Source organism: Pseudorasbora parva, chromosome 20 (assembly GCF_024679245.1).
Source record: "Pseudorasbora parva isolate DD20220531a chromosome 20, ASM2467924v1, whole genome shotgun sequence".
Taxonomy (NCBI): Eukaryota; Metazoa; Chordata; class Actinopteri; order Cypriniformes; family Gobionidae; genus Pseudorasbora; species Pseudorasbora parva.
Genome location: NC_090191.1, coordinates 31,825,971 through 31,843,407, shown reverse-complemented (window position 1 = coordinate 31,843,407; position 17,437 = coordinate 31,825,971). Strand labels below are relative to the sequence as shown.

The window sequence follows — 17,437 nt, the reverse complement described above, 5'->3', positions numbered from 1 at the left end:
AGAAAATGACAAAGTATGGTATTAATTACATTAATTATGATTTTACCAATATTTTAACTTTTTATTTATTTTATTTATTTATTTTAACTTACCAGTAGTTGGCAGTGCACTCTTTCCCGCTTGTTTGTGTTGATCCTGTCAACAGAAGAGAAGAAGACATTCGCGGCCCTCTGATTGGCTGTGTGCACATCACGTCATCTTCTGTTTCTAAACGTTTCCTGTCGAATATTCCATTTGGGATTCATACAGCTGTTTTCAAAATATCTCTATACGAAATGAATGACAGCGCATAATAGGCACTCGACGGGTATGTCATTTTATTTGTATGCTTAATATTCCAAATTACCGCTTAAAAGAGCTGAATTTAGTCGTAGCTGATCATAACAACACCATGGTCCAATGAACAGCCTCTTAAAAAATGATAAACGTATATAAACAATACATTGTTATCTATAAACCCATTAAATGCATATAAAGATACACAATTATTATTTGAATAAAAGTAAGAGACAGATAACTAAATTGGGTCTACACTGACAAAAGCATATTTTATTGTTGATATGAGATACTTTTCTTATTTCTAGTCATACAAAACACCGTTACATACAGTATTTCCTTATGAAGCACCAGTTAAATCATTTTAATTGATTTCCAATGAACGATATTGTTTGTAAGCAGCAATACAGAGTTATATTGTCATATTTCGATGCTTTAAAAGCTAACAGTGTCTATAAGCAGTGTCTTGCTCTCAATGACATCCATCAGCCACTTTTCCCTGAACCTCGTTTGTCCTGGAATATGTTTAATCCTGTTGGTTTCAACGAGGAAGTGAACGTCCACGGGCAGTGTATCTGGTTTGATTTTGGAAATTTCCATGATGAAATACACGCTTGCCGTGGCTGCGGGGATCGGGGCAGTTCGGGTCGGAATGCTCCATTTGGCTCTGTACTGGTACTGCTTTGTAAACTCCAGCTCGGTTTCCTGGAGAAACTTCAGACTGTAGAGCCAGCCGGGCTGCGGTATCTCCCACGTGTCCATGTATTGTCTGATCTGTTGTTCTCCGATCTCGATTGTAAAGTCTTTGCATGAAATCCAGTCGATATTTTTAATTTTATGATCACATTGTGCGAGATTTGCGCTGTCCATCTCCATAGCTGTCAGTGTTTCTGTCATGTTTACGTTGGTTTCCATGGTGATGACTGACAGGGGACGGGTGACATAATTTATCAGGGCCACACTTTATTTTACAGTGTCATTTTTACACGTAGATACTATTAAATACTATTAATTGTGCATCATTACATGTAACTAACCTTAACCAAGCCCTAAACCTATAATAAGTAAATGTAGTTAATTAATTATTACTCAGCTCTTAAAGGTATTACACTTTAACAATGAATTGTTTTTTGCTCGTTATTGCAAATCTGTAAGGCTTCTGATGAACACACACACAAAAAAAAAAAAAAAAATTATATATATATGGTGCTTGAGAAAATATAAGGGGTCACTAACTATGTCAACTCTTTCATTTATTTGGAAAACTTTTGGCTGAAATGTATATGGTGTGACAATAATTAATAAAATAGAGGTTGGTATTATAGTGCTGTTATATGTTGCTAAACATTTTATAGTGGCTACAAAAAAGTTAAATGTTTGAACAATTCTGATACAATCTTACCATGTGCACATGTCATGGGCTTCACAGTAACATGACCTTAAAATTACCTTCTGCTAATTAAACTTGTCAGTGGAATTGCCCGATTTAAAATCAGAGTATGGTGTCATGCCGGAGGACACATGGTCTCTTCAGTGACAAAATGTATCAAGTTCCTACACTTTTAGAAATATATGGATGGAAACAAAAATGACTGTCATTTACTAAAATAGACACTTGTAAAATTTGTGTGCTTTTGTTTTTAATTAATTAAAGTTGTAATTTATTGAACCATGCTTGAGATAGTCACACCATAGGACAATTTTAAGATTTAGCTCAAAATCTAAAGACAAAGCAGTTTTTAACAGGTCCGTGTAAGTCAAATAAATGTTTAAACATTTACTGCATTTTAAATGAGGACTATTTATATTTATTATATTAATTTATTTTGTGTGAAAATGCCATGTCACGTCAACAACCCACTTACTGTAATAACAGTAACTTAAGTATAATCACAAATAACTAAACCTAACCGTAACTCTATAGTAAGTACGTAGTTAATTAATATTACTTAGTATTTGTTTGAGTAAGAACAATGTAACCCTAAAATAAAGTGCAACTGAAAAAAAATTAAGGAAATTACTCTCCTAATTATTCATTTCAGAAATACATTTTCAGATATTTAGAAATGCCAAATGTAATGTGTTGAAATATTTACGGATATCAATTCTCTTAGTAAGAATTGCATTTCTGATTGGAACTTGGAATTTCATCTCGATATTCATTCATTCTTGATATCAACAATTGAATTTGAACAGCAGCCTATGGTGACATTTAACTAGAGAAAATGCCATTACAAATGTCAAGAATTATAGCTTTTACTAGTTGAAATTCAATCCTTCATATCATGAATTTGTATTTCTGCAAATGATGACATCATTGATATCAATAATTAACATTTTTACTAGTGGAAATGTATTTCCTGATATCAACAACTGCCATTGTTACTAGTAGAAATGTAATTCTTGATATCGAGAGTTAGCATTTTAACTAGTGAAAATTTAACTAGTTAAGAGTTCATATCCAGTGAATGAATAAAAGTCAAAAGGGCTTGCCATACTCTTTTCATGTAGTTAAAATGAAAGGAGCTTTCAAACTTCAAAAAGGGACACAAAAGCAGTCCATATTACTCATGCACTATATTTCACTTTTTCAAGTCAAATTATATATTTTCTGTGTTATTTCTTACTTTATGATATTAAAAATTATTAATTTAATAATAACAAATAACAATATTTCACTTTACAGGTCTCCTTTAAAATGAGGAATGATCCTACTCTTATAAAAAAAAAACCCAGAGCCCTTATCTAGCAGATGTGAAATTGCCAGAGCTCTGTAGGGCTCCGCAGCTCTGATGCCAAATCCACACAAGTGTCTCCTCAAGGAATATCCCAGAGTTTCCTCGAATAACCTCGCCGCATGTCGCGCATCAGGAGCACACTGGACACCGTTACCAAGGCAGTGAGTGGAACGGTGAACTCTGACATTTTCTCCAGGATAACACGCCTCAAACCTGGTGCCGCCCAGGCCAAAGCCATAGAAGTCAAAGTGGAATGTGCCGAGACAGAGGCTGGAGCTCTCGTGACTGTGGCGGCACCTGATCCGCCCAGGGAGAAAGAAGCAGAAAAAGACATGGAACCTCATAAAGGATCCCCAAAACCTATTAGTAATCTGTCGAGCAGCACAGGAAACACATCCAGCGGGGTTGCGAAGCAAACGCTGCAACGTTTCCAGCCCACTGCGTTCACAACCAACATGGACGAAACGTACAGTCACCTGGCTGAACATGTCAATGCATACTTTGGAAGCGATACACAAGATGACAAACGGTCTCAACTGGATAGAGGAGACACAACACCTTCGACATCTCAGATCCAACCTAGCGCTCTTCCCAAAGTTAGCAGAGATCATATCCTTATGGCAGCACCTGTGTCCCATAAATCCACACCAGAAACGCCCCCCGGTCCATCTGCCATTATTAAAAAGGATGGCTCCATCCCAGGTCCACAAGCCCCTTCTGCTCCAAAGCAGGACGAGGGCGTTTCTGCCATCCCCATATCGCCAAGGAAAGGCATCAGCCATTACCTGTCCTACCCTAGGCCAAGCGTCCAGGCTTTTGTAGGTAACTACATCACTCCTCTCGTTCCAAAGTTCAGAACGGATTCCAAGGGTGGCACGGCAGAGAAGGACAAACCCTCTGGAATCGAAGTGCCACCATCTCAGGATGCAAAGAGTGCAGAAAGCAAGGAGCAGAAAGAGGCAGAGGAGAAAGCACAGAGACTGCTGTCTCAGAGGGAGAAGGTAAAATACTATACCTATACATAGAATACATAGTATATTTAATTGAGGTCTTTTTTTTTGTTGTTATTCTTTTTGTTGTGTAAAAGCTTAGGGTTTTAATCAAACAATACGTGTATTTCAGTGTGGTCTGCAGAATAGTTTTGAGGTTGAATCTAATGAAAACTACAAAAATAAATCTATCCATACACACACTCATAAAATGGTAATAATAATTAGCAAAAAAAAAGTATTAATATCATTTTAAAATAAGTTTTTTTTTAAAGAAAAAAAAACATATTAAAGTAATTTATTTTTGCTGTATTGTAATAATGATTTTCAAAAATTAGCGTTCCCCCCCCCAAAAAAAATAATGAGCAGAATGTATTTCTGTGCAAGAATTCATATTTATATAAAGCGTCACATTTGATTACATGCTGTTTATGTAAGAATGGATTTTTGATTTACACAAAAATTCCTTCTCACATTGAATCATTTAGCACACGCTTTTATCCAAAGCGACTTACAAAAAGGGGAGAGCAATAGAAGCAACGAAAACAAACAAGGGCAACAACCTGCAAGTGCTGTAAGAAGTCTCAGTTAATCGAGCACAGTACACAAACAAATTTTTTCTTTTTTCTTTTCTTTTTCTTTTCCAAACAAACAAACAGAAAATTGAATTGGATTTTCTCATGTTTCATTAATGAGGCCCACTGCCTATGCATAATATACATTTCCCATTGATTATAATGTTTAAAGATCGAACGTAACTGTTCTGCTTGTTGTATGTAGATTATAGCACGTGTTAGTGTGGATAACCGAACCAGAGCACTGGTCAAGAGTCTTCAGCGAGTCACTGATGTGAAGATCACCATCAGCAGGGTGGAGGAACTGAGCTTCCACCTGCTGGAGTTTCCTGAGACCAGAGGAGTGGCAGCCTGTGTAAGTGTGTGTCCAAACATGCCTTTGCAGTGAGGACTACTTTATTTTTCTACATTGTGATCTCAACAAATGTCTTCCTTTCTCTCGCTGTGTTTAGGAGAAGATCATCCCATGTCTGTTGCGACTGAGGCAGGCACGAGACGTCAAGCTGCAGGCGGCTGTGAGACAGGCTCTGGCCCTGGTGGGCTACAATGACCCGGTTAAAGGGAGAGGGATACGTGTCCTCTCCATCGACGGAGGAGGCACCAGGTGACAGACAGATGATAGTTGGGATTAAAATTAACAGATTGTAAAAGTAATTTTTAAGATAAAAGTAGGTCAGCCCAAATTTACCTAAAAGTAGGTCATCCAAAAATAGAACTGACACAATTTTGCAATCCCTTCAGATGTTTGTCATCCTAGTTTAATTTTCATATTTTAAATTTGTCACAATTTTACCTAGAATGAAAAATAAACTAACTTAATAGTTAATAAATGCTAAATATATTTACTCATTGTTAATGAGTTATTGCATTAACTAATGTTAACAAATGAGACCTTATTGTAAAGTGTTACCCATTTAATTATTAATTAAAGGCCTTAATAAATATTTAAAGTTGAATTTGATAATTAAAATAAAGTATTGACAAAAAAACACTGATCTAGATAAATTAACTCATTACATGAGTGGAAAAAGCATACAAATATATCAATAAATTGTGACCAGTTATATATAAGTATAACTAAAAACTGAACCCTTTTGCATATATTTCCCTAAAATGTTTATCCTACAATGTAAAAAAGAACTTAATGTGTATGATTTTATCCATGTTACCTACCTTTAAACTCTTAATTTGCTTCAGTGAATCAATCCGTTAGTTTCATCTTATAAGATTTATGGGCATTTTTATGCTGTATGTTCAGTGATGTGTGCGGGCCTGTAATTTTATGTAATTGTTTTGTAGGGGTTTGGTTGCATTACAGGCTTTGCACAGGCTGGAGAGTTTGACAGGGAAGCCCATCTATCAGCTGTTTGACTACATATGTGGAGTTAGTACAGGTATATTAATAAAATGACTTGCAAAATGTCTACAAGGTACAGGAGTGAACGATCTTCTTCTATGTCTTCTAAATCTTCTGTGATTTTTCTTAGGGGCCATTCTGGCTTTCATGCTTGGTGTGTTCCAGATCCCTCTGGATGAGTGTGAGGAACTCTATCGGAAGTTGGGATCTGATGTCTTCAAACAAAACTTGATTGTGGGCACAGTGAAAATGGGCTGGAGTCACGCGTACTATGACAGCCAGATTTGGGAGGATATCCTCAAGTAAGGCAATGAAATGAATAAGCATATTTCATTTTTATTTTATTTTGTAAAAGTGCAACAATAATTTGAAGTTGAAATAGAAATAACAAAATAATAGAGGAAAAAGAGAGACCTATAAAACTACATTAAGATAAAAGCAAAAATAATTAATTATAGTACAATACTGTTTACATTTAATGTATTATTTTTCCTTTTATTCACCACAGAGAGAGAATGGGGCATGGACTAATGATCGATACTTCCAAGAACCCTAAATGCCCCAAGGTGGGTTTTAAAATATACTGTATATTTGTAACAGAAGTGCCATTCTCATCTTTTCTTTCAATAAATCCCTTAATGCTTCCTCTAGGTGTCAGCAGTGAGCACCATAGTGAACCGAGGTCTGCCGCTGAAGGCGTATGTCTTCAGGAATTACAACTTCCTGCCTGGGGTTCGCTCACACTACTTGGGCGGCTGTCAGCATAAAATGTGGCAGGCCATTCGAGCCTCCTCCGCTGCTCCAGGCTATTTCCAGGAATATGTACTAGGAAATGACCTCCACCAGGTAAATCACACAAAGTCCATTCTGAAGTGAAGTGAATGCTAAGTATGCTAACCCTTACTCGGAACTTGTCCTCTGCATATCATCCCAAGTTAGAGCACTCACATTAGGAGCAGTGAATAGTGAACAGGCACACAATGCAAACCTTACTCACAAACCCCGAGCCATTTTTACTGTGGTGCCTGGGAGCAATTGGGAGTTAGGCACCTTAGTTGTTGCCTGCCGGTATTGAGAATCAAACCAGTGACCTTTGGGTTTTAAGTCTGACTCTCTAATCATAGCTATTTATTAAGGATATTTATTTTCAAAATAACTTTTTAACATGTTAAGATGTCGCCAAGTTCTCTGACTGTTGATGTCATCCTCAGACATCTTGCAGTATAGAAAATCATTACAAACCATTTTAGGTTCTTGTCAGAAGAAGAGGGAAGAAAAGCAAACTCTGCAAATACAGTACATCCACTCAGACTATTTCCTGTGCTGTCTCATCAGGGGCGCACATTCAGACTCATTAGTGTTTTTGAGTGCCGTCACTTAGGGCACTTCAGTTTGGCTGCCTTAAAGTGGCTCTCAGATGGCTGTTTGAAGAGTCACATTACCCTATATGTAGATATCAGAGAACAATTTAAAAAAATGTTTCAACTCATTCTAGGGCACCTTTAAACAGTTGAGTTATACTATTTTTGAATCCATTCAGCCGATCTTTGTATCTGGCGGTAGCACTTTTACCATAGCTTAACCAGGGTTGCCAACTTTTAAGTTCAGGTTGGAGTGAGATTTTTTGGGGGCCGGGGGGGGGTCGGGTAATGCTTTTGATCTTGATTCAGTATCAGTTTATATCTAGTATATATACTGTACATAATAATATGTTTGTTTTGGCACTAGTTTAAAGATTTCTTGGGTCAAATTATATGTGCCATTCCTTAATATTCACTTGTGACTGCTTATATAAGTATCATTATTCATTAAAAAGATTAGGATGCAAGTTATTTAAGTTTTGAAATTTCACATTTAAAGAAATCTAGTGTTTGATCATCATATCTAAATATTTATTAGAATGCAAAGACTGCAATATATTTTTGAGCAACTAGATTAGATACATGTATATTTATTAAAGAGCCATAAGGCACCTAATGGCATTACAAATAAACATTAATATTTTTTAGCCACAAAATGACTCTAATTTCCCTTTTTGAATTGGAATTCTCTATTTTAATATTAATTACTACACTAATTGTAATATAAATTTTAGAAGAAATACAAATATTAGAAGAAAAATATTTTAAGTGGTCATTTATTGAAAATAATTGTTGCACAAATAGTATTTAGTACCAAAAGACCTCCTCAAAATATTCAATAAATATAATTTAATGAGTATGAGTGTGACCTATTAGTAAGGAATACCTGAGGGCTAAATACAAGAATAACATTAATGTTAACAATGTTGCATCTCTATCACTCTCCATAATAAAACGATCCTGTAAATATGGCTGACTTAATAATCAATAAACACTAAGCTGTACTGTTTACCAAAACTTGCAGCAAACATCTATATGGTGAAACTGTTGTGTATCCGCTTAAGCCATTTAAATTCATTGGCACAGCGCTAAAAGTATTGAGCGCTCATGGGCCACACATGACCAGCGCGCACCGCAGGGAGACGAGAGCCTGCAACTCCGCTTTTCAACGCCTCTGGCTTTAACATTATGCCACATTAGCGCCAAAACGCTATTTATTGTTTGAATTTCATTAAAACACATTTAAAAAAATTAAAGCTTATAGCTTTGTTTAATATCAAAAGCAGGTTTGGCAATTTGGCGTGAGATTGAGTTGGGCGGAGTGAGAGCGTGAGACAGAGCCTGAAAGCGTGAGAATCACGCCAGATGCGTGAGAGTTGGCAACCCTGGCTTAACATACATCATTGAATCGTATTAGACCATTAGCATCGCTCTCAAAAATGACCAAAGACTTTTAATATTTTTCCTATTTAAAACTTGACTCTTCTATAGTTACATTGTGTACAAAGACCAACGGAAAATGAAAAGTGAGTCAATGGGGAGTTTCCAGACCAAACATTTTGATGTCGGTCTGGCTTGTCAGGCTAATTTGGTGCAGATCTTGAACCGATGGACTAATGATGTAGTCCATCGGTTCAAGATCTGCATCAAAGATGAGCAACTTTTAATTTTCCATTGGTCTTAGTACACAGTGTTACTGTAGAAGAGTCAAGTTGTCAACAGGAAATTATTAAAAGTCTTTTGTCATCACTTTTGAGCGCGATGCTAATACTGATTCAATGATGTATGCTAAGCTATGCTAAAAGTGCTACCGCCAGATACAAAGATCGACTGAATGGATTAAAAAAACAGTAACACTCAACTTTTTAACTCTTAGAGACTTGGAAAATAAGCTTAAGGAGTGTTCCTTTAACAAGGATATAGTTTTAAAAATCTTTCTAAACTGAAAAGTATAGCAGAGTCCACACCACAAGTAAAATTATGATACCGTTGGAATCACTTTTAGAAAGATGTTTTTTTTCTTTCTCAGCTGATGAAGGATAAAAACATTGGCATCCAATCAGAATCAGTCCTGCTTTAAAGAGCTTGGCCATGCTAAAGAGCGTACTTATCATAAACAGAATGTTATTGTGCGTTGATGTGGACACTAATATAGTTATTGTTGTCTTTCAAGTGTGATTATTCTTGATGTTAATGGGCCTTTAAAGTGTGGCATATTTACAATATGCATCAAGATGCACAGCGTAATACAGAAGATTTGTTCAGGAAAGTGTATTATTTTTAGCAGTTCATGATCTGAGTATGTTTCTGCACTACACTGGCGTAGATGTCAGGTCTGCTCATCTTCATCCAGCTCAAACTGGCACGGTCCCATCGCTGCCACACTGAACGCACCCTCACAGCTTGGGATTTCATCAGCCTAAAAGTCTCCTCAGAGCGGCAGACATTAATGTTGAATCGTAGCCCTCAGTGGTGCCTGTTGAGCCATCAGGAAGGCGTCATTCTGTCCGTCTGCCTATTGACACCCACCAAGTTCACATACAGCTTTCCACAATGTCCCTGTTGTCCCAAAAAGGCCAATAAAGCTGTTGGTCACCGAGCTAAATGAATGCCCTGATTCATTCAGAGTCTGATGAGATCTGTGTTCGATAGGAAGATGAGCCTGTTATTATATAGGAATGTTTGTATGAAACGGCATGTGAGACTTAAAGTTTTACGCACATCACATGGGTAAATGGTGATTGATTTATTTATTTGTTTATTTTTAATGAGTTTTTTTTTCTTCTTTTTTTGAGTCATTTCTGAATAATAGCCTAATTCATTTTGGATATTTTTTGTTTTGAAGCATAAACTAAAAAATGTATTGTTGTTTTGATATATTTATATTTTTATCTATTAAGTTATTCAAAATATAGTTTATTTCTTAATTAAAATTTATTTTGATATTTTTGGGGTATTACATAGAAATGAAATGTCACAGGTATTTTTTCCTGTTGATTTGTAAATGTATAATTTTTATATATTAATCTATTAAAAATACACAAAAATACAGTTAATTTCTGAATTGAAATTCGTTGTAATAATTTTAAGATGGTCATTAAGGAACAATGTCCTGATATCATAAAGCTTCATTAAAAGAAAGAACTTCTTGAAAAGCTGAAGTCATTGGGCATAATCTTTTATAATTTTTTCTTAAAAACATTCTTCACTTCAAAATGGTGTGGTTCAACCAGAAATGCTGAAATGTTTCTTTTTCCTTTATTGAAAAAGATTCTTCCTTTCCTTTATCATGGACAGTTGGGCACTCTTGCATGCCATTGACCCACATGATGCTTTCTTGTGTCCATCAGAAATGATCCTCATTTTGCGGTCAAATGTTCTTTGGAGAACAATAGAAGTGAAATTTTGAGTGACACTGTCCTCAGGGAAGACCTAATTTATTGCTGAACAAGATGAGAATGAACTATTTTTAGATGGTATTCTTCATCTAATAGTCCATGTAGATGATTCCAAATTTTTAGCCTAAGGGCCAACTAAACCCACTTAATGCACATTCATTAGGTTAATCTTCCCATGATTCCTCATTCAAAGCTGCTGTGATGTGTTTTGATGTATGTTTTTGCAGTGTGGGATGAATGTGTTCTCATTAAAATGCAAATGTGGTGGAGGCACTTGGCTCTAAAACCTGTTGCCAACAGAGCACTCGATGCCCGGACTCCGAATGCCACCAGTGGCAAAGCTGCTCTCTGTCTCTCGCTCTCTCTCTCTCTCTCTCTTGCTCTGAATAGCACTTCAGTTTCTTCCCAACATGCCAGGCCTGTAATCTGTTATGCATACTCTTCTCAATGGCTTTCAACCATTAAACAAGAGATCACTCCTCTGCTGTTTGTTTGTTTTTCGTCTTCATTTGATCGATTCATCGATTCATTCATTAAAGAAATAGTTGACCCATTTACCATCATTTACATCATTTACTTTCCCTCATTAAGGAAATAGGATTTTCCTTCTCCTGTGGAACACACTTTTTTTTCTTTTTCTTTTTTTCAATTTAACTTTTTTTTATTTATTATTATTTATTAAAATTAACAAAAAGGTTTATGGTTACAGTTTTAGTTACCTATAATGACCCTGTTACAAACTGGATGCTGACCATTGGCAGTCAATCTCCCAAAAATTGTCCATATGACCCATGCATTATATTCTTCTAAAAAAAATAATAGTTTTCTGACACTTAAAGCTGCAGTCCGTAACTTTTGTTGGTTAAAAATTACTCAAAAATGTCGAACAAGTACATTACTAGCCAGTGTTCAAAACGATCTCCTTAACTTATCCCGATTCACAACAGTAAGCTTGTAACGTGTTATAATTTGAGTGGTACTGGTGGATTTCCATGTGATGTCTTTGCTTCATTACGTCAAGTCTGTATACATAAAGGAGTCCGACGGGTAGTAGTATTGCATGTGAGGATGCTGCAGGTGGTGGATCATTTCTAGCCTTTTCTCACAGCAACATTTTGATGAATTGTAATACAGAAAGGTCTCCCATAATTTCTCCCATAGTCAAAAGCAAAAAAAAATAGACTGTACAAAAATGCTGATACGTGCTATACATAAGTCATGCAATGCAGATGTTGTTAACACAATAGTAATCATTTTCACTGTTTAATGTGTGATGTGAGCTAAGCGATCATTTGATTTAATCACCATTGGTAGCTAGATTTATTGTAATGCTTTTTTTCTCGGTTGTTTAGAACAAAAGTGGCAGACATGTTACTTACTTGTTCTTGCTGAAGAGCCATGGCGTCGCAAAATCAGCGTAAAAGACGATAATTCAGGTTTCAAACAGAGACGAAGAGGCAAAACCTATGGACTGCAGTTTTAAGCTTGACAGCCATGGTCACCATTTATATTCATTGTATGGAAAAGAGCAGCTTAGACATTCTGCTAAGCTTCTTATTTTGTGTTCCACGGAAGAAAGAAAGGGCAAATACCTGAGGGTGAGTATTATGATTTAATTTTGTGGTGAAATATCCTATTTATTACCTTTTGATTGATTCATTTGTTGATGCATTGTCATTAGTCTCAGACTCAGAAAGCAGCGTGTAGTTCACTTATATGCATCCGTGTCACTAAAATGTAGGGCAAACTAGAGAAATAAAGGATGTTGTTTGGCGGATGATTTCATCTTGTTTTCTCTGATGTGCCCCTTAAAGGAGGCATGGAAATAGAGAAGGATGATGCCAAGTAAATGGGTTTCATATGCCTCAGGTGAAATGAACACATCTACCCACGTCTCCTACAGAGGAAAGATCCCTCATCCTTTATACTCAACAGTGATGATTCCTATAATCATATCAGCTGAAAATGCAAATTTACCTCTTTTATTTTGTACCTCTAATATTTCAAAGAATAACCCAGATTTCCACAAAGAAACCTCTCTTTTGGACAAGAATAGATGCAGTTATTTTGGCAGAAACTCAAACATTTATTTTAAATAGTATATTTTTGTTTCTCCAGTTGTAGAGCACACAAGAATCTCTTTTTGCTGTCTCACACATATGGTTGTGATATTGTTAAAATGTGGTTAATGTTTTTGATTTTGTCCAGGACGGTGGTCTCTTGATCAACAACCCTACTGCTCTGGCCATTCATGAGAGCAAGTGTTTGTGGCCCAACACCCCTGTGCAGTGTGTGGTGTCTCTGGGCACAGGCCGATACGAAACTGTCGCCAAGACCAGCTCGAGCACTTACACCAGCCTGAAGACCAAACTTACCAACGTCATCAGCAGTGCCACAGACACTGAAGGTGAGAAGATGGGGTCACATGAACACATTTGTCTGCTGTCAGTGTTGTTGTTCTGGGCTGTGTGTAGCACCTACAGCTCTGCATATCCCTCTAAAGGATCCTAAAGTAAAAAAAAAATGCAGCTCTGTTTGATTTTAACAGTTTATACAACACATTTGAATGTGAATTGTGTCATTTATCAGTTAATTCCATGCTTTTGCACACTAAAAAATATATAAATAAATGACATTTAAAAAATATATATTTCTTTAATTTGATTTATTTAATCAAATTTAAAAAAACAATACAATTTAATTGTTTAACACAAATACATATAATAAACACCTTTTTTTATATGAAAATTATTATGCTACATAGACCCCTAATGATCTCTCCTTGTGTTATGATGCCTGGTTGAATTTGCTACAAAACCTAATCTAAATACTTTATCTAAATAATAAGAAAATATAGCACCTACAGCTCTGCATAAAATATATTCTCTCCCAAAGATAGAAAGTTTATTTTTAACAGTCTTGTAACATTTGCAAATGAATTCATCATTTAGAAAACTAATTCCATAAGAATTAAAGTATACATTTTTATTAAAAATAATAATAAATTAAATTAAAAAAAAAGTAATAATGAAAACTGTAATATGACTTTTTAAAGAGGCCATATTATGCCCTTTTACAAAGTCTTGATTTTGTTTTTGGAGTCTACTAGAATAGGTTTTCATGCTTAAATGTTAACAAAACAACTTATTTTCCCAGCTGAACCAGTGTTGGGATCGGTCAACCATTTTGAGCATGTTTCATAATTGTCACATTCCTTACCATAACTGCATTAATATTAAAACTCTACTAACTGAACCCAACCAGCACTTGTCTCCTTTTTGCTGTATGCCGGGTGGGAGTGATTTAAATGAGGGATATTGTGACGAGTCCATTCCCAAAATAAAACTCAAGACTACCATTGAGACATTTCAGAGAGTTCATAAAAAGTGTTTGCTGATATAGCAAATAACTCCCTTTAAAGTGAACTTTGTGCTTTGTGCACACTAAAATAAGTTTAAAAACTCAAAAAGTATAGTAGATCCTCTTTAAATGAAACATGGCTATTGTTACAGTTCTTTGTCACTCACTACATAAACTACTATTGATCTCTTCTTTTTATATTGTAGAGGTCCACACGATGCTGGATGCCCTCCTTCCCCCAAACACCTACTTTCGTTTGAACCCTTACATGAGTGAGGATGTCCCGTTGGATGAGAACAGGCAGGACAGGCTGGACTTTATGCTGGCTGAGGGTCGCAGATACCTGGAGCGTAACGAGAATAAGTTAAGGAAAGTGGCTAGTGTTCTCACTCAAGAAAAGGGCGTCGTTCAGAAGCTAGCCGAATGGGCACAACTTAAAGCTGACATGTATGATGGATTTCCTTTTCGCTCCAAACTCTGAAACTTACACTCTAAACCAAACTAGCACAACCACTGACCTTCTCCGTTGTCTGTTTAATGTATAACAATGAACTGTTATAGCAATGGAATTAAGTTCTGTGTGAAGTTGCCATATCATTTAAAACAGGGAATCATGTCTGTTGCCTCATATCGAACACATAAGAAGATTGAATAGGTTCATTAGGTTTGATTTTAAGGCTTTGTAGTCACTGTAAGGATAGTTATTGTCTCTCTCTTGAGGGTCATGTTTAAAACAAAGACCCTTGCAAGCATGAAATGTTTGACACTGACTAGCTATTACTTGCATTTCCTGTTTGTTGTTTGTTAGGATGTACCAATGTCAGTTTTGATGCATTCATTTACAAAATGATAAAATTGCTGTTGTTTAGTGTCTCTCCTCAAGAAAATCTTTAGTTGTTTTTCCTCCACAGTAATGAAGGTAGAACTGACTGACCTAACAGTACTGTAGTTAGCATGAGGTGAGCTGCTAGATGAAGTGTGTGCAAATCATTTTCAATTTAATTTTTAATTTTGATTCAAAGTGAAATGTTCATAACTATCAACCTTATGTCAGACCACAAAAGGAACCAACAGCACTTGTCTATTAAGAAAAGTTTGCACAGAATGTTTTGAAAGCACTCATTGCAGTTGTATTATTGCTGAAAATGGCTCTTAATCTTACATTGTTTTTTGTGGAAATATTAATGAAATGATCATTGATTTATTGTTTGATTATATGTTTGAATGCCTCTGCTGCTTTTCAGTATACATTTCTATTTGCTTCTGTGTGCACTTGGCAGGAAAATATTTTACATAATTTATTGGTTTTGGAGTGTATAATATGTAAAATATAATTAATCCTTGAATGTGTTGAGTAAAATTATGACAGTGTTGTAGATTCAATTTTAACAGCTTGTTTCAGAAACACAATTTTCCTAATAACACATTTAAACCTATATTACCTCATGGTTATGAAAAGAAATAAAGGTTTTTAAACCTCAATTTATTTCAATTTCAGTTTTTCCTCTCTCAGATAAGATGCACTATATTGCCAACAGTTTTGGGATGCCTTCCTTTACAAGCACATGAATTTTAATGACATCTAATTCTTAAACTGTAGGGTTTCATATGGAGTTGACTCACCCTTTGCAGCTACAACAGCTTTCCACAAGGCTTTCCACAAGGTTTAGGAGTTTTTATTGGATTTTTTGACCATTGTTCTAGAAGCACATTTGTGAGGTCAGGCAGTGTTGTTGGACTGGAAGCTCTAATTCATCTCAAAGGTGTTCTATCTGGTTGAGCTCAGGACTCAGTGCAGGCCAGTTAGGTTTCTCCACACCAAACTCATTCATCCAAATCTTTATGGACCCTGCTTTGTGCATTGGTGCAGGCCAGAAAGGGGCCATCCCCAAACTTTTCCCACATATTTGGGAGCATGAAATTGTTCAAAATGTCTTGCTATGTTGAAGCATTAAGAGTTCATTTTTACTGGAACTAAGCGGCCAAGCCCAATCCCTGAAAAACAACCCTATACCATAATCTCCCTCCTCCAAACTTTACACTTGGCACAATGCAGTCAGGCAAGTACCGTTCTCCTGGCAACCGCCAAACCCAGACTCGTCCATCAGATTGTCAGAGAACCGTGATTTGTCACTTCAGAGAACAAGTCTCTGCTCTAGAGTCCAGTGGCGGCATGCTTTACATCACTGCATCCGACAATTTGAAATGCACCTGTATCAGTATTGCAGATTGCATGTTTTGGTGCTAGATTTTATACACCTGTTGCCATGGAAGTGATTGGAACACTTGAATTCAATGATTTGAAGGTGTCCCAATACTTTTGGCAATATAGTGTATGTTGAATTATATAAATCTTTGTTGTATTGTCTTTTCACTTTATTAACTATTTTTTTCATGCATTTACTTGAGCTAAAAGTTATGTAAAGCTGAACCACATGCACTTTATTTTTTTTGTAATTAATCTGTCAGTATTTAATTGCTTTTTCCAATTGCAAAATTGATTTCTGTTTGTCTGTTGTTCCACACTGTTGGCACAGCTGGTATTTTGGCAGCCTCTCAAGCCTGAAGTCAAACACACAAATATTCTTGTATATATTTAAAATTCTAGAAATATAAATGTTTATAGACTGATGAGCCTCTGTAAATTATCCATATTTTATACAAAAGAGGTCAAATAGGCTGGTAATTTTCTCATCAGACCTCAGTTATGTAGCCTAACCTGAAGTGAGGAATGTGTGTCATCCATGGAAACGTTCAATGATGTGTCAAATCCCACAGGTGAGTGCGAGGAGAGACTATATTTGATGTAAATGTGCTCAAATCGACATTTCAGTGCTACTGGGAGCTTCCGTGTACATGCGAGACAGTGGACTGCGTTGGAAATGCCTTCTTTATTCAACAGATTCTAATCTGTATTGTATCCTGTCCAGCTTTGTTACTGTCACGCAGTCACTGCAGTTTTCTTCGTAATCCATAAACACAGATGCTAGAGCTGAGAAGGTCATTGGTTATTACCTCCATCGATCGAGGAGCTTTACACTCTAAGATCAGATAGGATCATGTCTGATTCAACTTTTGCATCACCTCCTCCCAGAATCCCCTCAGAAAGGTAATGGAAGACCAGACTACAGCATTCTGACACTTAGATGTCACTAAACTGAACTCAACTGCAAAAAATATGATTTCTCTTGCACAAAATAGAACTGAATGTTTTCTCATCTACTTTGCAAATTCATACATGAAAGTGTAATTATATCTCATTCCCTATGTAATCTAGAACCCAGTTCAACCATTTCGTCACCTCTGAAGATCCCCAACTGAAAACGTTGGACTTCAAGTTTCTGTTTTTGTTCCCTGCTGTAAGGTTTATGATATTTTTAGAG

The 17,437-nt window shown here is 36.1% G+C and overlaps 2 protein-coding genes across 2 annotated transcripts; one reads left to right on the top strand and one right to left on the bottom strand.

Moving 5' to 3' along the window:
* Nucleotides 1-171: 171 nt before the first annotated feature.
* On the top strand, nucleotides 172-15,536 carry pnpla8 (patatin-like phospholipase domain containing 8). Its single transcript, XM_067428030.1, has 10 exons — nucleotides 172-307; nucleotides 2,963-4,015; nucleotides 4,784-4,933; nucleotides 5,031-5,182; nucleotides 5,878-5,972; nucleotides 6,066-6,237; nucleotides 6,444-6,501; nucleotides 6,587-6,781; nucleotides 12,903-13,101; nucleotides 14,261-15,536. Exons 2-10 carry the CDS (start codon nucleotides 3,134-3,136, stop codon nucleotides 14,533-14,535), a joined length of 2,178 nt encoding a protein of 725 aa, XP_067284131.1. The 5' UTR covers nucleotides 172-307; nucleotides 2,963-3,133; the 3' UTR covers nucleotides 14,536-15,536.
* On the bottom strand, nucleotides 712-1,173 carry akap14 (A-kinase anchoring protein 14). Its single transcript, XM_067427499.1, has one exon. It carries the CDS (start codon nucleotides 1,171-1,173, stop codon nucleotides 712-714), a length of 462 nt encoding a protein of 153 aa, XP_067283600.1.
* Nucleotides 15,537-17,437: the final 1,901 nt, after the last annotated feature.